Source organism: Oryctolagus cuniculus, chromosome 12, assembly GCF_051225735.1.
Source record: "Oryctolagus cuniculus isolate XC-2025 breed Fujian yellow rabbit chromosome 12, ASM5122573v1, whole genome shotgun sequence".
NCBI lineage: Eukaryota > Metazoa > Chordata > Mammalia > Lagomorpha > Leporidae > Oryctolagus > Oryctolagus cuniculus.
Window position 1 is genome coordinate 86730549 of NC_142878.1, and position 26478 is coordinate 86757026.

General features: G+C 41.5%; 1 protein-coding gene across 16 annotated transcripts in view; it reads left to right on the forward strand.

Annotated features, from left to right (window-relative positions):
• The window catches only part of USP3 (ubiquitin specific peptidase 3), a 100648-nt gene that overhangs the window by 51614 nt on the left and 22556 nt on the right, over window positions 1-26478 (forward strand). For all 16 annotated transcript variants that reach the window (XM_002718174.6, XM_070054360.2, XM_008268922.5 and 13 more), the window contains 5 exons: window positions 14168-14251; window positions 17123-17204; window positions 18647-18729; window positions 20931-21044; window positions 23388-23501. In XM_002718174.6, coding sequence (XP_002718220.1) covers window positions 14168-14251; window positions 17123-17204; window positions 18647-18729; window positions 20931-21044; window positions 23388-23501 — 477 coding nt within the window. The remainder of the gene's footprint in view (window positions 1-14167; window positions 14252-17122; window positions 17205-18646; window positions 18730-20930; window positions 21045-23387; window positions 23502-26478) is intronic.

Sequence of the window (26478 nt, forward strand, 5' to 3'; positions counted from 1 at the left end):
CTGGTGCGTGTATGGGATACCAGGATACCAGCACCAAAGGCAAAGGCTTAGCCTCCTAGGCCCCAGTGCTGGCCCCTCGGTATTAATATTGTACATGACTTATGATATAAAAATGGCTTTATAGCTAGGGTATTAAAGGACTTAATTCTTTGCTATTGCATGAAAGTCAGGTCCATTTGTATAATGATCCCTATTTGTTTCAGATGAGTAAAGGATGGTTTGGTTTGGGAATGTTTGCTTAGTTGTTCAAGAATATGACGTGGAACATTGTATCTTGGCTAATTTCAGTAGCACTATCAACAGGAATGGAAAAAATTTAGGATTGTAAAACTGTGAAAGAGGTAGAGATTTATTTCTCTTGAGTGTGTTATATGTTATTCAATACAGTAGCAATTGAACAATGAAATGTGGTTAGTGTGACTGAGGAACTGCATGTTTTGTTTTATTATGAATTTAAATAGCCACATGTGGCTAGTAGCAAATATTGGAGAATATAAACTTAAACTCCTAAAATTTAACATTAAAGAGTGAGTGGTTGGCTTAGTGATTAAGATGCCACGTGGGATACTTGCATCCTCTGTTGGAGTGCTGGGGTTTGAGTCCTGGTTCTGCTTCCAATTCCAGTTTCCCATTAATGTACACTGTGGGAGGCAGCAGGTGATGGCTCCTTGGGTCCCTGCAACTTGCATGGGAAACCTGGATGAGTTCCCAGGACCCGGGCTTTGGCTTCACCTCGCTGTGGTGGGTATTTGAGAAGTCATTCAGTAGATGGGAAATCTCTCTTTCTCTGCCCTCGAAATACATAAAAAATAAATTCATGTTAATGCTATGAAACTTAAAACAGTAAGATAGAAATTTGATAAAAACCCTCAAAAAACCAATTTCACTAATTAAAATAGTATCAAATAATTATGACTTAAATGTAACACAGTAAGATATAGTAAGAAGAAAAATTATGTAATTACCAAATGGTTAATTTCACCCAAAGCCTGCTAACACATTTATTGTTGTTGTTTTTTAAATATTTTATTTATTTGAAAGGTAGAATTACAGAAGATACAGAAAGAGAGCGAGCTTCCACCCACTGGTTCACTCCCCAAATGGCTGTAGCAGCCGGGGCAGGGCCAGGCTGTTTCCCGGAGCCAGGAGCTTCATCTGTGTCTCCCACATGGGTGCAGGGGTCCAAGTACTTTGGCCATCTTCCACTGCTTTCCCAGGCTCACCAGCAGGGAGTGGATCAGAAGCAGAGCAATCAGTGCTTGAACTGGTGACCACATGGGCTGCTGGCTTAATCTGCTATATCACAATACTGGTCCCTGCTGTTTTATTAAGTATCTGTTTATTTATTTGAAAGGCAGAGTTAGGGAGGGAGAGACAGAGAACCACCTTCCATCTTCTTGTTCACCCTGCAATGGCCACATTGGCCAGGCTGGAACAGGCCAAAACCAGGAGCTCCATTGAGGTCTCTCATGTAGGGAGCTGGATTGAAAGTGGAGCAGCTGGGACACAAACCAGCATGCATATGGGATACTGGTGTCATAGGCAGTGGCTCTACTTGCTACACCGCAATGCCAACCCCAGTGCCATTTCTAATAAATCAGAAACACGGCAGAAATGCTTCATATCATCATTTATGTGGTTGTCACTATTATTAAACTTTGTTTTGGCAATTCAAGCCATTGCACTAAGACAGTAATTTGGTGTAAATACTGGAAACAAAATTTCTATTTTCAAATTATATGCTAAAATGCCCCAAATATCAAAGGAGTCTTGTAGCAAGTAGTAATTGAAATTTAAAAGAAATTCGGAAAGTGGATGTGTAAAATATGTTTTAAAATAAATAACTTTATTTTTCTTAGCAGTTACCAATTAAAAATAGGAAATGACTAAATAAACAATAAAAGTAGTATTCAACAGAATGACACATTATCAGCTATCCTTAAGAATAAATGCACTAAAGAATGGTACCTAGCAAAGTTTCTTTAATGAAGAACACTTTATTATTAGCAATCATTTTCCTCTCTTCCTACAGGTTTTTTTTTTAAGTTATACCCCAGCTTGTGCCACAGTGCTGACCCCCTAGTCCCTCAAATTTTTATCTTCCGAAGTTTTGCTTGTATTTACAAGATGAGAACAACATCCAAAACATCTGAATAGCAGATTTTACTCAAAAAATATTTGTTTGAGAGCCTGCTACTGACAGTTTTCTTTTTTAAAAACTTTTATTTAATAAATATAAATTTCAGAAGTACAATGTTTAGATTATAGGGATTTTTCCTCCCATAACCTCCATCCCACCCACAAACCATCCTATCTCCTACTCCTTCTCCCATCCCATTCTTCATTAAGATGCATTTTTAATTATCTTTATATACAGAAGATCAACTTAATATATACTAAGTAAAGATTTCAACAGTTTGCACCCACACAGAAACACAAAGTATAAAGTACTGTTTGCAAATTAACGGTATAACTAGTACTCATAGTACAACACGTTAAGGACAGAGATCCTACGTGGGGAGTAAGTGCACAGTGACTCTTGTTGTTGATTTAACAACTGACACTCTTATTTATGACGTCAGTAATCACCCGAGGCTCTTGTCATGAGCTGCCAAGGCTATGGAAGCCTCTTGAGTTGGCCAACTCCAATCGTATTTAGACAAGGCCATAGTCAAAGTGGAAGTTTTCTCCTCCCTTCAGAGAAAGGTACCTCCTTCTTTGATGGCCTGTTCATTCTGCTGGGATCTCACTCACAGAGATCTTTCATTTAGGTCATTTTTGGTCACAGTGTCTTGGCTTTCCATGCCTGAGGAACTCTCATGGGCTTTTCAGCCAGAACTGAATGCCTTAAGGGCTGATTCTGAGGCCAGAGTGCTGCTTCGGGCATTTGCCATTCTGTGAGTCTGCTGTGTATCTCGCTTCCCATGTTGGATTGTTCTCTCCTTTTTATCAGTTAGTATCAGTAGACACTAGTCTTATTTATTTGATCCCTTTGACTCTTAATCCTATCATTATGATCAATTATGAACTGAAACTGATCACTTTGACTAGTGAGATGGCATTGGTACATGCCACCCTGATGAGACTGAATTGGAATCCCCTGGCACGTTTCTAACTCTACCATTAGGGGTAAGTCCTATTGAGCATGTGCTGAACTGTACATCTCCTTCCTCTCTTATTTCCATTCTTATATTTAACAGGGATCACTTTTCAGTTAAATTTAAACACCTAAGAATAATTGTGTGTTAATTAAAGAGTTCAACCAATGGTATTAAGTACAACAACAACAAAAAATACTAAAACGTATAAAATAGTAAATTGTTTCTATTTAAAATAGGTAATTTAATTTCTAACTCATCCTTTTATTTATTTAAAGATTTTATTTAAAGATTTATTTATTTTCTTGAAAGGCAAAGTTACAGAGATGCAGAAGCAGAGGCAGAGAGAGCTTCCATCTACTAGTTCACTCCTCAAGTGGCTGCAATGGTGAGAGCTCAGCTGATCCAAAGCTAGGAGCCAGGAGCTTCTTGCCAGTCTCCCACGTGAGTGCAGAGGTTCAAGGACTTGGACCATTTTCAGCTGCTTTCTCAGGTGTATTAGCAAGAAGCTGGATCAGAAGTGGAGCAACCGGGACTTGAACCAGCATCCATACTGGCACTGCAGGCTGTAGCCTTAGCTGCTATACCACAGCACCAGCCCCTTTATTTATTTTTTAAAGATTTATTCATTTATTTGAAAGGCAGAGTCATGGGGGAGAAAGAGCTCTGTTCACTGGTTCTCTCTCCAAATCAATGCAACAGCCAGATCTGGAGAAGGCCAAAGCCAGAAGCCAGGAACTCTGTGTGGGTCTCCACCTGGGCCATCATATGCTGCCTCCCAAGAGTATCAGCAGAAAGCTGGATTAGAAGCTCAGGGTAGCTGGGACTCAAACCAGGAACTCTAATGTGGGATGTTGGGTGTTAAGTGTCAGCTTAACCTGCATTCCAGTGTCTGCTCCAGATGATGATTTTCATCAAGCGCCTAATCAAGTTAAAAAATAAACCTCAACTGGGGCTGGTGCTGTGGTATAGCAGGTTAAGCCACGGCCTGCAGCGCCAGCATCCCATATGGGCACCGGTTCGAGTCCTGGCTCCTCCACTTCCAGCCAGCTTTCTGCTAATGTGCCTGGGAAAGCAGTGGAGGATGGCCCAAGTGCTTGGGCCCCTGCATCCATGTGGGAGACCAGAAGAAGCTTCTAGCTTCGGCCTGGCCCAGCTCCAGTTGTTGGGCCATTTGGGGAGTGAACCAGCAGATGGAAGATCTGTGTGTGTGTGTGTGTGTGTGTGTTGTTTGTCTCTCTCTCTCTAACTCTGCCTTTCAAATATCTTTAAAAATAAACCTCAGCACTCACCATCCCTAATATATGTACATGTATTTCACAGCAGAGGAAATAACGAAAGTATATAGAACAAGCCAATAACAAATAACAGAACTGAACCAGCAGTGCAGTCTCCCAACAAAGAGAACCTCAGAACAAGATGGCTTTATTGCTTGAATTTTATCAAACCTTTAAAGAAGTAGTAACAGCTGTTCTCAAATTATTCTGAAGAACTGAAATGCAGGAAACCCTTCCAAACTCTTCTTATGGGACCAGCAGTAAACTGAAACTTTAACCAGACAAGAACACGACATAGAGAACTATAGATCAATAATCCTGAGGAACGTAGATGTAAAAATTCTCTTTGAAATGGAAGAGAAAAAAGATGAGTTTTGGAGAGATTATATAAAGAAAAATAGGAAGGATTAGGCATCATTATATACTAGGAATTAGAAATCAAATCTAAAAATGCATGCATAAGGAATAAATAATGAAAAACTTGGAAAGTTTTATTTTTGACTTTTATTAGAGAAATAATTTGGGGCTAGCATTGCGGCGCAGTAGCTTAAGCCAATTCCCTCAACACTGACGTACCATATCAGAGGGCCAGTTCAAGTCACAGCTCTCTGCTTCTGATCCAGTTTGCTGCTAATGTTCCTGGGAAGGTGCTGGAAAATGGCCCAAGCACTTGGGACCTTGTCACCCATATGGGAGACCAGGATGGAGTTCCTGGCTCCTGGCTCCAGTCTCATCTAGACCTTGCTGTTGGAGGTCATTTGGAAGTGAGCAGGTGGATGGAAGGCATCTTGCTCGCTCACTTTACCTTTCAAATAATTTTAAAAAATTGAAACAAACTGTGGTTTCATTTATTTTCTACATCACTAATTATAGAATAGTGTAAGTAACTTATATTCCTTATGAAAACTTGTCTACTGTATATGTTGTTTGAATGCATGGTAATAAAATCAATTGTATATAACATCACCCTTCATATCCATTAATTTCATATCCATATTCAGTCAACTATGTATTGAAAATAAGAAAAACAATGGTACATGTACTGAACATGTGTAGACTTTATTCCTTGTTTTTCTAAAAAATTAGTATAACTATGCAGTTTTTACATTTATATTGTATTAGATATCATGAGGGACCTAGAGTTGATTTAAAGTATAAGGAGGGGGTGTACAGGTTTTACACAAATATTACACTATTTTATAAAAGGGGGTTGAGCATCTAAGCATTTTGGTATCTAAGGGTGGGATCCTGAAACCAATTCTCCATGAATATTGAGGGATGACTATATGCTATTTTTTTAAATATTTTATTTATTTATCTGAGAGGCAGAGTTACATACAGAGAGAGGAAGAGAAAGAGAGGTCTTCCACGCGCTGGTTCACTCCCCAAATGGCCACAATGGCTGGAGCTGAGCTGATCCGAAGCCAAGAGCCAAGAGTTTCTTCCTGGTCTCCCATGCAGGTGCAGGGCCCAAGTGCCTGGGTCATGTTCCACTGCTTTCTCAGGCCATAGCAGAGAGCTGGATCAGAAGAGGAGCAGCCAGAACTAGAACCAGCACCCTTATGGGATGCTCGCACTGCAGGCAGAGGATTAACCTACTGTGCCACAGTGCCAGTCCCTATGCTATTCTTAACAGCAGTGTTCATATAATGCCATACCATATATTTAATTAGGAGGTTATTAACTGTTGGCTTAAAGAAATTTATAACTTGAAGGTCATATTTGGTAATAAGGATTTGAGATGAGCGTTTACATAAAGCCAAGATGATAGTGTTGTGTGATTCAGGTGTTATAAGGATACTATCTCCTTTGTACCTTCCCTTTTCATATCCTGTTTTCTAATCTAGCTTCTCTATTATGTTGTCTATAACTTTAAATGTAATTTTTCCTTTTAAGATTCAATTTATTTAATTTTTCTTAGTTTTTTTCCTACCCAGAATGTACCTGACAAGTAGTCTATTAGAAGTAGAGTTCATGTTTACTTGAGGAGTCATCTAATGTCACTATTAGAAAAAAAACTTGATTTAGTATTAAAAACCTTAAAAGGTGATAGTCCCTGACATCTGCTTGGCACATGAAGTCCTGTAGGAGATATGGAATCCTGTACCTCTCTTTAGCGCAGAGTGATCAAGGTCTCTGAATCCTGCCCAGGTTTCTCCTATCATAGGATCTCAGTGCTAGTAATAAATGAACATAAGAAAGAAAGAAGGAGTAGAGCTTTTTGTGATACTATTTCAGCTACATTTTGGGAAACAGAGCATTTAGCCATGTTTTATAACATTTACTTCAAAGTGGGAAATGTGTTCCAACTCTCAAAGGACCAATCTGCAAGCTTTTATGTACTCTCATACTTCCTATTCTGGTATGAGCTACTTAAAGGAGAAATTAAAAGTAGCTAAATATTTATCCAAGCGTTAAAAATAAACATAATTCTTAAAAAAACCATAATTCTAATAAAATAGCTTCAATACAATTGTGCAAACCAGGAAAGATTGGGGAATTTTAAAAATTATTTGTTTGGGAGACAAAGACAAAGACTAGAGCTTCCATCTGCCAGTTTACTTCCCAGATGCCCACAATGGCAGGGTCTGGGAGTTGGGAGCTCAATTCAGGTCTCCCATGGGAGTGACAGTGACTTAAGTACTTGAACCATCACCTGCTGCCTCCTGGTTGCCAGACTGGAACCCAGACACTCTGATTTAAGATGCAGTTGTCCAAACTGCTAAGTGAAATGCTTGCCTGGGAACTTTCTGGCACCAGTATTTATAGAATACTTTTCCAGTTTGAAGGCAGCATCTCATCTACAGATTAACCAACCAGGTGGTGTGTACGGTTTTTTTTTTTTTTTCCCCTAACTTTGTCATTCATTTTATTTTGATCTTTGGCCAGGAAGGAAAAAGAAATCAGAACAAGAATGCAGATAGCTAAAGTTGAGTGTGCTGTGTGGCTGAGGCTCCTGGTTACAACAAAGGAAGGAAACTGACAGTTACAAGTCCTCTACCCCATCCCACGCACTCTTAGAAGCTTTGACTTGTGAAAGCAGGTGTTTTCCTTCAATAATAAAATAAAGTAACATTTAAAATAATTGTGATAGTACTTAAAATACTTAAAAATAAAATAACCCTTGTACAATGTGTTAAATTCAAACAGTACAGAAATTATACCCTAAAAAATAAGTTACCTGCTGTTCCAGTAACTACAAGAGTGCCTAAAACAGTCTTAAACATTAAAAACAAAACAAAACTTAAAAGCTAATGGAGGAAAAAATCCAGCCAAAATACAACATAAATAAAGTTATATTACTTCTTTATTATATTGGGTAGTAGTACAGAATTTTGTAACAAATATTGTCAGATACCCTGGATTAGCAATATTACGTAATAGATAATGCAGGTTACATCTGTACTTTTTTTTTTTTTTTTTTGACAGAGTGGACAGTGTGAGAGAGAGACAGAGAGAAAGGTCTTTCCTTTGCCGTTGGTTCACCCTCCAATGGCCGCCCGGCCAGCGCACCGCGTTGATCCGAAGGCAGGAGCCAGGTGCTTCTCCTGGTCTCCCATGGGGTGCAGGGCCCAAGCACTTGGGCCATCCTCCACTGCACTCCCTGGCCACAGCAGAGAGCTGGCCTGGAAGAGGGGCAACCGGGACAGAATCCGGCGCCCCGACCGGGACTAGAACCCTGTGTGCCAGCGCCGCAAGGCGGAGGATTAGCCTATTGAGCCACGGCACTGGCCAATTTTCTAATAAGTTTTAAAAAGCAAAAGGAGGAGTAGGTATTGTGGCACAGCAGGTTAAACCACCATTTGGCATGCCTGCATCCCATATCAGAGTCCTGGCAACTCCATTTCCAATCCACCTTCCTGCTAATGTGCCGGGGAGGCAGCAGATGATGGCCCAAGTACTTGGGTTCTTGCCCCACCTGGGGGACCCAGATGGAGTTCCTAGTTCCTGTATTTTTTTTTTTAAGATTTATTATTTATTTATTGTGAAAGAGTCATAGGGAGAGACAGAGATCCTTCATCTGCTGGTTCACTCCCAAGATGATCACAATGGCTAGCCCTGGGCCAGCTGAAGTCAGGAGCCAGGAGCTTCTTCTAGGACTCCTGTGTGGGTGGCAGGGGTTCAAACACTTGGGCCATTTTCTGCTGCTATTCCCAGATGATCAGCAGGGAACTAGAACTGGAAGTGAAGCAACTGGGACACAAATGAGCACTCAGTGGGATATGGCATCACATGCAGTGGCTTTACCAGCTATACCACAGTGCCAGCCCCATTCCTCTCTGGCTGGGTCCAGTTCCAGCTGTTGTAGGCCTTTGGGGAGTGAACCAGTAGATGAAAGATCTTTCCTGCTCTGTCTCTCCCTTTCTGTCACTCTGCACTTCAAATAAATAATGGAAAAAAGAAACAGTAAAGGAAATTTTAGTTATGTTTTATTTAAACCAAAGTCTATAAAATATTATAAGTAGTCAGTATAAAACTTGTTAGAGATCATTTACATTCTTTTCTTATAGAAATTTTGAAATCAGTGTATATTTTACATTTACAGAACATCTCAATTCAGATGAAACATTTTTACCAAATATTGATATGATTTAGGTTAATAAAAATTGAAGTTAAAAAAGTAGACTCAAAGTATTTCAAACATTAAAAGTTTTTCAGTAAATGGAGTACCAAAAACATTTTTCTTTAATATTTGCTTTAATATTGACAAGACTTGGCTTATCTTTTTAGAATTATTAATTTGACTCTGAAGCAAAAGCATGTTTCAAAATATCTTTTCAAGTTAAATCTAACTTCTATATAATTGAAGTAAATTCAGTAACTAAATATGATCAACATGAAATTCAAAGTATTACATAGGTGCTGCAGCTCACTAGGCTAATCCTCCGCCTTGCGGCGCCAGCACACCGGGTTCTAGTCCCGGTCGGGGCGCCGGATTCTGTCCCGGTTGCTCCTCTTCCAGGCCAGCTCTCTGCTGTGGCCAGGGAGTGCAGTGGAGGATGGCCCAAGTGCTTGGGCCCTGCACCCCATGGGAGACCAGGAGAAGTACCTGGCTCCTGCCATCGGATCAGCGCGGTGCGCCGGCCACAGCGCGCCGGCCATTAGAGGGTGAACCAACGGCAAAGGAAGACCTTTCTCTCTGTCTCTCTCACTGTCCACTCTGCCTGTCAAAAAATTTAAAAAAAAAGTATTACATAAACTGTATTTTGAAAGAGCAACAGATCTTTCATCCACTGGTTCACTCCCCAAATGGCTCCAACAGCCAGGGTTGGTCCAGGCTGAAGCCAGGAGCCTGGAGCTCCATCTGGGTCCCCCACATGGATGACAGGAGGCATCTAAGTACTTGGGCTATCTGCTGCCTTCCCAAGCACATTATCAGGGACCAGGATCAGAAATAGAGTAGCTAAGACAAACCAGCACTCGTATGGGATTCTGGTGTTGAAACTGGCAGTTTTACCCACTGCACCACAATGCCGGCCCCCATTCTAAATTTTTAAGCTAGGAAAATAATTTAATGATAACCAATATAACTAATATGAGTTTAATTACCAGTTGGTCTTTACATAAGTATCACTTTAACTCAAGCTACCTGCATAAAATATTCAAATAAAAACATTGTAATACTACATTGAATAAAAAAATCATTTGAACTGCATCTTTCTGTTGACACAAACTAGGTTGGTGAAGTACTCCTGGAAATGACACACACCTGACATATGCACTCCTGTTACACAGTGTAATAATCAAGTACACTTCTACAAAACAGTAAATTTGTGTTGGTGAGAATAGAATTTTATAATGCTTCAGTTATTAAGTACAAATTTATATAACTTAGCGTTCTTGAAAATTAAATCCAGTTCCTCAGTTGTACCAGACATATTAGCACAGCTCTAGAGTCCAGAGTGACTAACTTTGGTGATGAAAGGTCAGAGAGAGGAAGCATCTGGAACCTACTGAGTTGGATTAGTGTCAAAGGGATCACATAAATAAGACTAGTGTCTGTGGGGAGCAACCCGGACTAGACTGTTACTGGAATTAAGACTTATTCTATGCATCTGCTCTCCCACAATATGGCGCTGGGAGAGAAGAAAACAGCTTCTACACAGCTGCCTCCAGTTCAGCCAATAAACTGTAGGACTTGCTCCTGATTGGAGGAGAGCAGCGTACTCGGCGTGTGGGCAGCCGAGTTGGGATTGGCAGAGGAGGACTATAAAGGAGGAGAGAGATGGCATGCACCAGGAACATCTAAGGGGAACATCTAAGGGGAACACCTGTGCAGCCCCCGAGAGAGCCGGCCGGTGGTGTGCCGCTCCCCTGCGGAAGTGGGGAATGTGGCCAGGGGGAACTGCCCTTCCACGGAGGTGGAAGGGACAGTAGCCAACCCGGGAAGAACCAGCAGCAAACCCGGGGAGGGTCGAGCAGACGAAAGAACAGCGCAGGGTCCTGTGTCGTTCCTCCATGAAGAGGGGGAGCGACAAGTGTCTACTAATACTAACTGATAAAAAGGAGAGAACAATCCAACATGGGAAGCGAGATACACAGCAGACTCACAGAATGGCAAATGCCCGAAGCAGCACTCTGGCCTCAGAATCAGCCCTTAAGGCATTCAGTTCTGGCTGAAAAGCCCATGAGAGTTCCTCAGGCATGGAAAGCCAAGACACTGTGACCAAAAATGACCTAAATGAAAGATCTCTGTGAGTGAGATCCCAGCAGAATGAACAGGCCATCAAAGAAGGAGGTACCTTTCTCTGAAGGGAGGAGAAAACTTCCACTTTGACTATGGCCTTGTCTAAATACGATTGGAGTTGGCCAACTCAAGAGGCTTCCATAGCCTTGGCAGCTCATGACAAGAGCCTCGGGTGATTACTGACGTCATAAATAAGAGTGTCAGTTGTTAAATCAACAACAAGAGTCACTGTGCACTTACTCCCCACGTAGGATCTCTGTCCTTAACGTGTTGTACTATGAGTACTAGTTATACCGTTAATTTGCAAACAGTACTTTATACTTTGTGTTTCTGTGTGGGTGCAAACTGTTGAAATCTTTACTTAGTATATATTAAGTTGATCTTCTGTATATAAAGATAATTAAAAATGCATCTTAATGAAGAATGGGATGGGAGAAGGAGTAGGAGATAGGATGGTTTGTGGGTGGGATGGAGGTTATGGGAGGAAAAATCCCTATAATCTAAACATTGTACTTCTGAAATTTATATTTATTAAATAAAAGTTTTCTAAAAAAAAAAAAAAAGAGCAAGACCATGAATAAGTTTTATTTCAGTATATGAAAACAATAGCAAATGTAATTTTATATCCTAGACCTAATACATGCCACAGCAAAAAGAATTATTTGTAAGAACTAAGTTATATAATTGAATATGAAATGATGTCTCTTGGCTGGCGCTGTGGATCACTTAGCTAATCCTCCGCCTGTGACACTGGTACCCTGGGTTCTAGTCCTGGTTGGGGCGCCGGCACACCGGGTTCTAGTCCTGGTTGGGGTGCCGGATTCTGTCCCGGTAGCTCCTCTTCCAGTCCAGCTCTCTGCTGTGGCCTGGGAGGGCAGTGGAGGATGGCCCAAGTGCTTGAGCAATGCACCCACATAGGAGACCAGGAGGAAGCACCTCGCTCCTGGCTTCGGATCGGTGCAGCATGCTGGCTGCAATGTGCCAGCAGTAGTGGCCACTTGGGGGGTGAACCAATGGAAAAAGGAAGACCTTTCTTTCTTTCTCACTGTCTAACTCTGTCAAAAAAAAAAAAAAAAAAAAAAAGGAAATGTCTCTTTAAACAAAGTAACCCGTTTTTGTGGCAGTTAGGGGGTTCACTTACTTTTTTTTTTAAGATTTATTTATTTATTTGAAAGAGTTAACACAGAGAAGGAGAGGCAGAGAGAGAGAGAGAGAGAGATCTTCCATAATCTGCTGGTTCACTCTCCAGTTGGCCACAACAGCTGGAGCTGAGCTGATCTGGAGCCAGGAGTTTCTTCTGGGTCTCCCACGTGGGTGCAGGGACCCAAGGACTTGGGCCATCTTCTACTGCTTTCCCAGACCATAGCAGAAAGCAGGATCAGAAGTGGAGCAGCCAGTACTTGAACCGGTATCCATATGGGAAGCTGGCACTGCAGGTGGCTGCTTTACCTGCTATGGCACAGTGCAGGCCCCGGGGGTTTACTTTCCATTATGAATAAAGGCATTCTGTAAATACATGAAATGTGATCTGAGTTTGCTCTTAGATTTCATTTCCCAGATGAACACTGGCATTTGGGTGGGTTTTGTTTGTTTTTTTAACACTGAGTATTTGTACTATATATATAAATTTATGTAAACATAAAATGAAAATATAAGTAAGAATTGAAGTAATCATAATTCAGTTTCATTTCTTAGTGAATGCTTACGTTCATCCCGGTGCTAAGTAACCTTAAATCCAAATTTAAAATGTGGATCTTGCTTGCTTAACATTTAGGCTGAGAGAGAGCCGAGCAGTAAACCGTTTCACTAGTTAACTCCTTTGTGTATTTATCATAAAAGCAATAAAGAATTTATTCCCCTGACAGTGTTACTTTGATCATAGAAAAATGGATCTGGGATATAAAAGGTTGCTTTTACTCATGCAGATTTGTTAGGAATCGACCCAAGGACTTGGGGGAATGTGTTAGAGAAATCTTGACTGACACCTTGAGTCATCAGTTACTGGGAGCATGTATTACATAATCACATAGATAACATCATGGTTTACATTTTCAAAGGCATTTAGTTGGAATTGTCACTACTCTGAATAAAAGAGACAAGCCTTGCTTTTGTGTGTAATTTTTTTTATCACCTTCTCTATGCCTTTTCAGTAGACTGGTTTCAGGTATATAGGATATGATTTTTTGTGGTTCTACTAGATATGACCTAATGTTTAGTAACTGCTGTGCTTTCAAAATGTTGTCTGAGCAGAGTAACAGTATTTTCATTATTCTTGGTATTTACAAGTGGTTTTAAACAAGGCTGTATATTGAAAATATCTTAGTGTCAGCTTTTAAGTTGTTTGTGTTCAAATTGCCCATATCTTAGGAAAAGATTGAGTGTTGTTGCACGAGTTAATTATGGGTGATTCCTTATATTATTTGTGTATTGACTTGCTAAAACTTGCATGTCCACACATACATACGTCAATTTTTTCAAAAAATCTTAAATATTTTCTTAAAAATGCTTAATCGATTTCCACAAAGATATAAGCATTATTTCTACTTTCCCAGCATCTTAGAATGAAAGATGTATTATTTTCAACAGACCTGAATTTGTTTTTTATTAAATTATGCTTAAAACACACAGCTTTAGTTTTAGTTTTTCTATTCAAATATTCCTCCAGGTTAATTACCTTTTCCTTGTTTTTTACTTAACCTCTCCTCCTCCCAGTTCCCCATTAATTTGGGTTGGGAAGTATCTCCTTAAAGCTTTAGGCTTAATGCTACATGAAAAGAACTGGTGCTTTTAATTTCATTTTCCATGTATTATGCACCACTAAAAAGAATGTAACACGTGTAGCAGCTTATTTTGTTTTCAAAGGAGGAACCGGAGAGCTTTTGAATAAAAATGTGAAAAGAAGCTAGTGTTCATTGCCTACATGGCTTTTTAAAAAGGATTTTTAAAACATTCCACCGTGAATTCCAAGTCCTCTTTAGTTTACCACCAACAGTTAACTGCCTGCAGGGCCCCTGAACACTTGGCAGTAGCCAGGCCTTTGAGTCATTTCATTACTGTGGTTTCCTCAAGCTCTTTACACACACTGATTAATATTTTCCTTGCAGTTATCGCTGTGATGATTTTGTGGTTAATGACACCAAGCTGGGACTGGTACAGAAAGTCAGAGAGCACTTACAGAACTTGGAAAAGTAAGTAATAGGTCTTGGGGAAAGGAGGGGGATTTTTGTCTATGAGTTCATCACGTTTTTAATGTGGTTGAAATATTAAAGTAAACATTGGATTTGGATATCTTAAACTTTTTTCAGTTGTTGATCTTAGCTCTACATTTAGTTCATTTAATTTTTGGTCAAAAACTATCCAGGAGCCCAAGAGTCTGTTCCTTAGTTTATAAGCCTGCCAGCTTATAAGCTGCTTGATCCCCCCCCCCTCCCCCGACAAGGGGAATTTTGGAGATGCAAGGAAACAGCAGAAAATGATATAAAATCATTACCGGGTTACCTCGATCTTAGAAAATCCCTGTGTAATGTTATCATGAGGTGTACTGAGAAGCACTAAGATTTACGCTTTATTTTTAAGGGAAATTAGGTTTAATTAGCATAGTGCTCACTTTGCACCTCTGCCTGTACGTGTCTTTTCCTTTTCTGGTAAGGGCATTATATACCACTTGAACTTAAAAAGATCTGTGAATGCTTTGGTACCTAGAGAAATAAAATATTTATGTGGATAAGCTGTTCTTGCTATAGCCAAAATAGATGATTCAGAAAAAACTCACTGGACTCACACTGAAGCAATAGCAGAAACCCAACTGGCAGTGCCTTTGAAACTGCAGTGGATAGTCACAGGCCCTGGAACGACCGCTGACTCAAGTGAAATCTGTGTAAATCACCCCAAATCATCAAGTGCCATCTAATTTATTTTGGCAATTGACATATAGAAATATTGTGAGAATATGCCTAAATCAGGGATCTCTTAACCAACTTAAATGCAAAGCCAATAGCAGATTTCAGAATTGTTCCCTGGGAGGGTCTGACCTCATTGCTTCAAGTGCAGCACTGTGTGGTCTGTGTCCGTGTTTTTGTGTGTGTCTCATTGATGAATGACATTGTGAAGCTAATAAAGGAAGCATAATGATTTATTTAAAGTCTGAAGTAATTAAAACACATTGAGTTTAAATGTTTCTGGCTCCTTTCATTTTCAAAGTCCTTTTTCCCTTTTAATTTGAACTGAGCAGCGTGAGCCTGTCTAGAATTAGACACACAGATACACAGCCAAAATATTTAGTTTTGTCTGAAATTGCTCATAGTAAGCTGACTTAGGAGTGTCCTGCAGTCACTTGTGTAGCACTTCAGTGTGGTGACAGTGTGCTGCGCTCTGACTAGCTGGACCCCTTGTTACACAAGTGAGGAGCGCACTCACAGTTTTCTCTGAGAAAACACTACAACCTCCAACTGAAATAAACAACCACAATGAGGTGAAAGGAAAAGAAGGCCTCTGAGAATGTGCCTGGGGCCCTGCAGGTAGGAACCTTTTGTTTCCCTTGCCTCCTCCAGCAGGGAACCGGCGCTTCTGCGCTTCTATTTGACCCCACTGAAGAAGCTGTTTTGGAGTCCCACTTCCTACGTTGAAAAGCATTCCCTAAGTTCATTTTTGTGTTTTTGCAAAATAGGCTGTAACTTAGAGTTAAGTTAAAACCTCTGGTTACATTCATGTTTTACTTAAACCTTAGGCTGTTCTGCACACGCTCTGAAGCGGTGGTGTCCGGTATTAGAACTTTCTGTAGTGATGCGAGACTTCTGTGAGCCTCACTGTCTCACGATAGCTGCTGGCCACGTGGAGCCATCGAGCTCTGTAAGAGTGGCCAGTGTGGTTGAGAAAGGGAATTGTAAATTTTGTTCAGGTTAAATTTAAATTTAAATAGCTACTTTTAATGAGTAGCTACCATGTTAGATAGTGTGTACTTAGTAGATGATGATGTTCTTGAGAATCATTGTGGGTAACATTTAGTGCCAGCTGTTTATATAGGTTATAACTGCAAAGTAACCATTAGGCCCTGTCACCAAGTAGGATATATACTGTGCTTATATTCAGCTTCATCACTTACAGAATTTGTGAAGAAATCATTTAGTGCTATGATCTGTGGAACTGATGTCTTCATCTTGTAGTTACCAATACTCTGCAAGACACACATGCACTGCACTGAAGAACAGTTTTAAGATTTGAAGCAAGTGACTGTCATTAGATCTGACATTCCAGAGACATTGTAGTTCATGTGGAACTTCTGGACAGAAAGATGATTATGTGTTTACGTGGATTAGCCTGAGAAGGTGGGAAAGAACTAGCAAACTTAAAAAAAAAAAAACCTGTGTTCAAACAGTAATGTCTATTTTCTTTAGATTATTTCTCCTTATATAAAATAGTCTTTTAAAGATAACTTTTTTAGAAAATTTAAGCTAAATTTCTCTTTCATGAAGAAAAATTTTACATGTTTTTAATTCAGAATTCTGTGCTAATTAGAGTTTGTTTTAGAATTTCCTTGGCTGCATAGCTGAATGAAGGGAATTTAAACACACATGCCTAAATTCCTGTTGTTTATCATTAATCTCAGATCAGTCATAGTCTATTAAGATGAAGGCACAAAATATACCTTTATCAAAATTAACAAATAGCATATTATTTGAGACTGCTGTGGAATTTCATAATAATTGGGTCAGAGCAGGGTTTTCCTTTTGTAGTGCGGGATGGGTCTTCTACGTTTTTTTGAAGCTTCACAATGGATCAGGCCTATGGAATGATGCCAGGGAGGGATTGTTTCACAGATTATACCTCAGCCTGTAGCTCGCCCCCACCCCCAATACTCTCCAGCTGCAAGAGGAGTGGTAGAGATTTTCAAGGAAATGGAACTCCTTCCTCAGTTAACAGTGTGGTGTGCCACAGAAGGCCTGACTCGTCACTCTGTACCCTGAGTGCTGAAGGCAGCTCCTGTTTGTTCTTTAACCTGGTATGTAGTTTATATATGGAAATGTCTTTTTGACTGTCTGCTTGTGTTTGTGTTTTAATAGCTCAGCTTACACAGCTGATAGGCACAGGAAAAGAAAACTTCTGGAAAACTCATCATTAAACAGCAAGTTACTAAAAGTAAATGTAAGTAATTAAATTGTATTCAAATGTAAGGATCGGTTGATCCTTACATTTACAAAAAAACTGTTTTGTTTTTGTTTTATTAAGCTTTATATATTTATTTGAAGGGCAGAGTTAACAGAGAGGGAAGGTCAGAGAGATCTTCCATCCTGTGGTTCACTCCCCAAATGGCCACAATGGCCAGGGCTGGGCTGGACTGAAGCCAGGATCCAGCACCTCTATCTGGGTCTCCACGTGGCTGCAGGGACCCAAGCACTTGGGCCATTTTCTGATGCTTTCCCAGGCACATTAGCATGGAGCTGAACCAGAAGTGGAGCAGCCGGGACTCAACTGGCACTCATATGGGATGCCGATGTTGCAAGGGCAGCTTAACCTGCTGCAGCACAGTGTGGTCTCTTAATTTCTGCTTTGTTACCACTCTAACATTTGATGTTAACCATTGTAAACATCTGTAACTGTGTGCTTGGATTTGGAGTATCTCACACAGTGTTGGCCAGTTGTAGTAATGGTGTGACCCCAGTGGGTCCGTCCGTCTGTGCCTGCCTTCCATCAGATTACTACTAGGCTCCTCTTAGAGAGCAGTTTGCTCGTGATGTATTTGCTCATGTACCTTATTGCTTCATTTCTATGGGCTCACCAAGATCCTTGCTTCCTTCTGTTAAAAACCCCGAGCAGTGTGGGGGGCTTTTGGCCCAGCAGCTAAGATGGTGTTTAGAACATCAGTGTCCTGTATCAGAGTACCTGGTTTTTAGTGCCCTGTTCCAGCTCCTGACTCCAGCATCCTGCCGGAACAGACCTTGGGTTGCAGCAGTGATAGCTCAAGTGCTTAGGTCCCATCTCCAACGGGAGAGACCCTGAACTGGGTTCCAACTCCTGATGTGGCCTCCCCCTCCTCCACCCATGCCACACCCTTACCTGGAAGTTGCAGGCATTTGAGAAGTGAACCAGCAGATGGAACATCTGCCTATTCTTTCTCTACCAACCAGAAAAAGGTCCTTAGTGCAATTTCTCTGGGTCTGAAGTTTTGGTAAATTTTACTTTTTAAGGACTTCATTAAGATAATTTACCAGAGGTGGGTGTTTGGTGCAGCCATTAAAATACTACCTGGGATACCCACATCCTATATTTAACTGCCTGGGTTTGAATCCTGATTCTGCTTCCCATTATAACTTCCTGTTAACGTATATCCTGGGAGGGAATAGCAGGTTATGGCACAAGGAGACCTGGCTTGAGGTCCTGTCTCCTAGCTTCAGCCTGGCCCAATCCTAGCTGTTTCAGGAATTTGGGGAGTTAATAAAGGAAAGGAGTATCTTTCATTTGACAGAAAAGAACCAATTTCAAACTGGTGCTAGAATTTCAAATTGAAGCCTTTGGTTAGCTGTGGTGTTTCAAACAGTTGGCCTCCCTTGGCCTTTCTCATGGCCACCTCTTGTTGCATTTTACAGGGAAGCACTGCTGCCATTTGTGCCACTGGCCTTCGGAACTTGGGGAACACATGTTTCATGAACGCCATCCTCCAGTCACTCAGGTATGGTTACAACATCTGACGTCGAGCGCTGCCTTCAGATCTTGTCCCTGCCACTGACTCTAGTGTGTAGAGCTTAGGCAGTTAGCTCACTTCCCTGTGCCTTACTTTCCTGATCAGTTAAACTGGAGATGATGGTTCCTACTTCACTGGGTAGTTGAGAAGATTAAATATTGTAATTTGGTTAATGTTCTTAGAGCACTGCCTGGCAGTAAATAGCTGTTCAGTTATTATTAACTCCCACTGCTTCCTGACTAGGCCAGAGCAGGGGTCACAGCTGCCTCTGTGAAAGACCAGATAGTAAATATTGTAGTCTTCCAGGCTGTGTACAGTCTCTAACACATACCCCACCCCCTTTTATTTAACAAGCCTTTAAAAATGTGAAACTCACTTTTATTTATTTATTTTTAAATATTTTATTATTTATTTGAGAGGTAGAGTTACAGACAGAGGGAGAAATGGAGAGAAAGGTCTTTAATCCACTGGTTCACTCCCCAAATGGCCGCAGTGGCTGCAATGGCCAGAGCTGAGCTGATCCAAAGCTAGGAGCCAGGAGTTTCTTCCAGGTCTTCCACATGGGTGCAGAGGCCCAAGGACTTGGGCCATCTTCTACTGCTTTCCCAGGCCATAGGCAGAGAGCTGGATCAGAAGTGGAGCAGCTGGGACTAGAACTGGTGTCCATATGGGATGCCAGTGCCACAAGTGATGGCTTTACCCACTATGCCACAGTGCTGGCCCCAAAACTCACTTTAAAAATGAAAGTTCCCGGCCGGCGCCGCGGCTCACTAGGCTAATCCTCCGCCTAGCGGCGCCGGCACACCAGGTTCTAGTTCCGGTCGGGGCGCCGGATTCTGTCCCGGTTGCCCCTCTTCCAGGCCAGCCCTCTGCTGTGGCCAGGGAGTGCAGTGGAGGATGGCCCAGGTGCTTGGGCCCTGCACCCCATGGGAGACCAGGAAAAGCACCTGGCTTCTGGCTCCTGCCATCGGATCAGCGCGGTGCGCCGGCCGCGGCGGCCATTGGAGGGTGAACCAACGGCAAAGGAAGACCTTTCTCTCTGTCTCTCTCTCTCACTGTCCACTCTGCCTGTCAAAAAAAATAAATAAATAAAATAAATAAATAAAATGAAAGTTCCCGGCTGGTGCCGCGGCTCAATAGGCTAATCCTCCACCTAGCGGCGCCAGCACACCGGGTTCTAGTTCCAGTTGCGGCGCCGGATTCTGTCCCAGTTGCCCCTCTTCCAGGCCAGCTCTCTGCTGTGGCCCAGGAGTGCAGTGGAGGATGGCCCAAGTACTTGGGCCCTGCACCCCATGGGAGACCAGGAGAAGCACCTGGCTCCTGCCTTTGAATCAGCGCGGTGTGCCGGCTGCGGCAGCCATTGGAGGGTGAACCAACGGCAAAGGAAGACCTTTCGCTCTCGCTCTCTCACTGTCCACTCTGCCTGTAAAAAAAAAAAAAAAAAAGTTCCCCTGCACTAGAGAACCTTGTTCAGAGAATTTTACTTCCATCATTAGTTCAGTCTTAAGTATGATCATAAGATCAGATGTTCAGAAATTCCTCAAAATGTAAGACAAGTAGTAAGAATAACGTGGCCAACTAAAAGATTTAGCCTTTCAAGCCTGACCCACGTTAAATGAAATTGTTTTTAAAGTTGTATACTGTTAGATTTTAATGAAGCCTCAATGGCCAGAATAAATTATCTTCCCCAGGCCCTGCTGCTAATGAGGAGCGGAAGGTGTATTTGATTTCTCCTTAAAGGTGCTTCTCAGCTTTCCTGTTCTTACCTAAAGAAGAAAGTCTAGTTACTACTGAATTTTCCTTAATGATCCTGTATAATGTAGCTAAATTATATGGCTGGCTTCTTGGTTTGTTTTTATTTGAGATACTATTGAACACCCGGAAGCAAACACCCTGAAAAGAAATGGTGACAACCTATATAGATAGAAGGAAACTTGGGGGATTTGAGGAACAGAGAATCTGTTTTCAGTTCTTATTAATTCCTTGCAAGTCCTCTATCCATCTATCTGTCCTGTTTGGTTAAACTGAGCAAAAAGCATGAAGAAACTTAGTGCGAGAGATTGCATGAGTGCAATGGAAATGAGAAACTGAAAGACCACACAATCCATACGAGGTTTCATAGGATGTTTTTTTTACCACCCTATTACATTTTTGTAAAAAATAATTTTCTTCCCTTTCTTTTAAAATAGTAACATTGAGCAGTTTTGCTGTTATTTCAAAGAACTGCCAGCTGTGGAGTTAAGGAATGGGAAAACAGCAGGAAGGCGAACATACCACACCAGGAGCCAAGGGGATACCAGTGTGTGAGTTGCAAGAATCTGTCCTTTCTCGCCTTGCATTACAAACACCTGACTCTTACTGGTGATTTCCATTGTAATATGTGAGTTAACAGGCACACACATTTAAAAACATGTCTTCTAAAAATTGTGTTACAGTATCTAGCAATCAATAGTTGCTGGAATTTTTTTATTTCTGTTTATTACAACAGGCAGGATACATTTAGCACTCTGCTTACTGAGTCTCTGGAGATTGGGTTATTTTAGAATCGACATCCAGTTCCAGGTGTAGAATAACATGGATGTCATTAGTCTGTATGAATTGATTTCTTCAACAGTGCTAGATAAATCTCTTGGCTAAAAAGAAATTAATCTGTAGTTAAGAAACTAATTACAAGACAACACAGTCAACCTGTAGTTGGTCTGGACAAGGGAAAAAAATGGCCAAGTGTTTATTAAGGACTAACTTTGGATTCAAATTCTGTGCAGCCCTGCCATATTTGAGGTTCAGAAGATCTATCATAATATGATTATAAGGGGCACATTTTTTAATATCTCAGCTGTGCTGAAATAGAGCTGGAACTTACAATAATCTGTATATATGTAGTGCTTCCCCTGCCTGCCCATCTCCACTGCCATGTCACCCCATTCCCACTAATTCTGAAAGGCCTTTCAGAATCTGAAACTATGCTGTTTCAGTGGCCATGAGAGAGGAGTGTAGAACATGTTAGAAGAGTGAATGTTTCGCATGGAGCCACTGCGTGGAAACCTTTAGAGCCAGGTGTTGAAGCAGGCGTGGAAGGGCATCGCCGAGTGCTGTTGGAATGAGTTTCTTTGGTAGCAGTGTTTGAGATGAGCTGGCAGTGCTGGCATTCAAGGAGACTGCAGTCAGGTTGTCGGGGACAGTGGTGCCATGAAGAGAAGAAAATGCACGGGCATGGAGGTTAAGGGCAGAGTTACTGGTACTCATGTGTCAGTGTCATCTGGGGTTTAAATACAGACTGCAGAAATCACCTCTGGCTAATTTAGACAGAAAAGGAATTTATTGAAGGCCTATAAATGAAATAACTAGTACTGGATGGGGAGAAAATCAGTTTTTTGGAGCCTGGGTAGTCTGCACCATAGCCACCCTCCCTCTGTCAACTGTCGTGTAAGGAGGCCTCTGCAGCATGACCCTGGGGAACTTAGAGCCATGCTGCTGCTTTTGCTGTCCCTGGATTCTAGGTGATGGTCTGTGCCATCAGAGTGGACTGGGTGCTATCCCTGCTTCAGACAAGCAGAGTCTATGCCACATAGCTTTGTCCTGAGTGCCAGGGAAGCTGAGACAGTATCTGACTTTTTTAACCAAGACTCGGAAGGAGTAGAATTACATAGGAAGAGGGTTCAGGCACTGGGAAGTCAAAAATGCAATTTATATCCAAAGGATCTACTAGATAGAAGGGTGCAGAAAGACGATACTGATTTTCTCATACATTAATGAAGTGTCTAAGAATATGGTAGTTATATTGACAGACATGAGAAATTGAGGAAGTGTATCCCTTTAGCTGTATGCATAGAAAACCAAAAGTAACAATGGCTTACACATCCCTGATTTATTTTCTCATGTGAAAGTCAGAGGTTATCTGTCTAGGGCTATTTCATGAAGTCATCAGCTCCTGACTTCCTGTTCCAGCTGCCCTAGGGTGTGGCTCCCATGCCCAGAGTCCAGAATAGTGCTGAGTGCTACCACTGCATCCTCTTTCCAGCTAGTGGAGAGAGGGAAGGGGTTAATAACAACTACTATTCTTCCCTGTAAGATTTCCCGGAAGTTGGACATCCAGTTTTTTATTGTGGGAGTTCACATGCCTGACAAAAATGGATGTTCCAGTCCTGGATATTGAGGGAAGTAAGAAGAAATGGAAGGTACTTAAGAAATGTAGCACACAAGAGGACCTTCAGAAAACTGTGTTGGAAAAAAGAAACCTGAAGAAAATGGTCCTGAGAAAATCAGTTTCAGATTTGGATTTGAGAGGATAGGTGTGGTTGTGCTCGCCGAAGTCCCGGGGCCACATGAACTCTGAGAGGAGCACACGGTTACAGACTGAAGTCTGGGAAGTGCTTCTCCTGAGCAGCAAGAAGGGCAAATGCAGCTGCAGGGAAAGACCCTGTGCGGATGGGGCACCGCTTTACTTTACCCGTGTGGTTACAAAGCTGGTTCCGTCAGTAAGTATACCTTTGGGATGCTCTTATTTAGCTGTCAGACTTAGTTCAGAAAAGATGAGACCCTTTTCAAATTTTCATCTCTGTATTACGCATTTTAGATGACTGGACTCTGTGCACCGAAGGAGCCTCTGTCTGCTGCTAAGGGTGTCCTCCCTTCCTCTCTTCCAGGTCTCTGGTAGAAGAGTTCAGAAAGACACTCTGTGCTTTATGGCAAGGCAGCCAGACCGCATTTAGCCCTGAGTCCTTATTTTATGTTATTTGGAAGATTATGCCGAATTTTAGGTAAGTGTAATTTAAAGAAGGGTACTTAAAAACATTAGTATTAATCTTTGCATTGTTTCTAAATTTCATTTCCAATAAATGGTGGTATTCTAGATGTTCTAAATAATAAAGACTGTTTTTTTGTTTTATTTTTTTCTTTTAGAAGAGCAGATGTTGAATACATCTGACCTAATAAATGTGTTTATTTGAAAAACAGACATTAGAAATGTCTTTAGGGGGCTGGCACTGTGGCATAGCTGCTGCCTGCAGTACTGGCATCCCATTTGGGCACCTGTTCCAGTGCCGGCTGTTCTACTTTCGATCCAGCTGAGAAAGCAGCAGAAGATGACCCAAGTCCTTGGGCTCCTGCACCTGTGTGGGAGACCAGAGGAAGCTCCTGGCTCCTGGCTTGGATCAGCCCAGCTCTGGCCATTGCAGCCATCTGGGCAGTGAACCAGCAGATGGAAGACCCCTCTTTCTCTCTCTCTCTGCCTTTCAAATAAATAAATAAATAAATCTAAAAAAAAAAAAAAAATAGAAATGTGTTCAGGGGAAGGCACTGTAGCACCACTTGGGACACTCATATACCATATGGGAGGGCCAGCAACTCTATGCTTCCAATCCAGCTTCCTGCTAATGCAACTGGGAAGCAGCAGATGATGACCCAAGTACTTGGGTTTCTGCCACCCATATAGGAGATCCAGCTGGAGTTCCCAGCTCCTGGCTTTTTAAAAAGACGTACTTGTTTGAAAGGCAGAGTTACAGGGGTGGTAGGGGTGGGCACGAAGGTGGGGAAGGAGGAGATACCTTCCATCTGGTGATTCACTACCCAAATGTCCACAACAGCCAGAATCTGATACTCCATCTGGGTCTCCCATGTGGGTGGCAGGCACCCAAGTACTTGGACCATCATTTGCTACCTGCCAGGTACCTCATCAGGAAGCTGGATTGGAAGCATGAAGTAGCTGGCACTCAAACTGGCATCTGGGCGACCCAAGTGGTGGCTTAACCTGCTGAACCACAATGCCTGCCCCTGAAATAATTAAATCTTTAAAAAAAAAAGAATTAATGATTCTTTAAAATGTCTTTAACAAAAGATACGGCATTTTGTTGTTATAAAAACAAAGCCATTATAAATAACTTAAGTGTGCTAGGAAAACATACTGGATAAAATTTGATTCTTTTAAAATCTTATATAAAGAATTACCACCAAGCACTATCTTAGTGTTCCAAAAAAAAAAAAAAAGTTCCAAATATAACCAGTGCAAATCCATGTTGTTGTGTTTCCTGTTCTGGTCTCTGGATCTTGAAGCTCTGAGAGGACTACAGTTATGTCCCATAAGATTCATGTTCTAGAAGGTAGCTGTGCCACAACCCACATCCTCAGAGGAGTCCTGCCTCTCTCCTGGGTTGGTCATCACTGTAGAGATGCAGACAGTAACAGAGTCAGGCACTGCATTTGTTAGCAGCCTTTGATGCTTTCTACTGATTTTTTCCTTCTGAAGCAAGTCACGGTTCTTAGTTGTCATCATTGTGGCATCCAGTGTACATCCCTCGCCTTTAAAAAATGAAAACAGGCTGGCGCCGTGGCTCACTAGGCTAATCCTCCACCTTGCGGCGCCGGCACACCGGGTTCTAGTCCCAGTCTGGGCGCCGGATTCTGTCCCAGTTGCCCCTCTTCCAGGCCAGCTCTTTGCTGTGGCGAGGGAGTGCAGTGGAGGATGGCCCAAGTACTTGGGCCCTGCACCCCATGGGAGACCAGGAGAAGTACCTGGCTCCTGCCATTGGATCAGCGTGGTGCGCCGGCCGCAGCGGCCATTGAAGGGTGAACCAACAGCAAAGGAAGACCTTTCTGTCTGTCTCTCTCTCACTGTCCACTCTGCCTGTCAAAATAAATAAATAAATAAATAAATTTTAAAAAATGAAAACAAAGACAAAAACAGCAGCCTATGGTAGAACTTAGCCTGTAGTAGAACTTATCTTGCCTTGCTGCCTAATAGATGATATTGTTAGTATAGAGAAATATTTAGAAGACAAGAACTTAAAAGGATGCATTTTTTGCCTTTCTGAAAAGTTTAGCCTTCAGGGTGACATGACATGACATGAGTAACTCCTATTTGTCCTGGTCTTTGCTTCTTTTATGTATCCTGTCACATAAATTTCCACTTAGGAGAGATGAATTTTTATAAGAATTTTAGAATTTCATGACTCTTAAGTAGGAAAGGTAGAAATGACTGCTAATTTTCCACTAGTCAGATTTGGACTCAGTATAAAATTTCTAACATAATCAGCTAGTTAGACCCTTGATAGGGATTTAATCTTTGTGTTTATTACTATATAACAAGAGTTTACATGTAATGAGTACCTACTGTGTGACAGGCATTTGGTATCTTATATCTGATGTTCATTTAAAAACAAGCAATACCAAAATTCATGTTAAGGTGGGAAGTATTGCCCCCCATTTTAGAGAAGAAAAAACAGAAAGGAGAAGCAGCTTGTTCCATCTTATACGTCTATAGCAGGTGTCTATGGAGTTTGGAGATCAATGGATATGGTCCTGGTAATTTGTCCACATGCTTTGAGTGTAGCCCTCTAATTTTCTACACCTCTCCTGGGTCCCACTGGTGACCAGAGTCCCTCATTCTTGAGAGTTTGGAGACATCTTCAGGCTTCTATGCCACAGAATCCTGCATTTCCTCTAAATCTTAACATATCTCTGCCCTTTCTGGTTCCTATTGCCCACCTGTCAGCATGATTTCATTGTTAGCTACTTAACACATTCTAATATTCCTAATGAAGGGAAGAGACCTTTAGAAAAGTCATCCAGGTTGAGAAATTTAGCATAGCCTCTGAGATGATTTCTGATATACATGAATTCTTAAATTTCCCTAACACTGATGAGAATAAGATGCTTTAGTATCCTTAGAAGGGCTTTCTCTTAATTTTGCGATGATTGAAATTGTTCCCATTTTCATAAAATTGAAGAATAGGCTTTGTC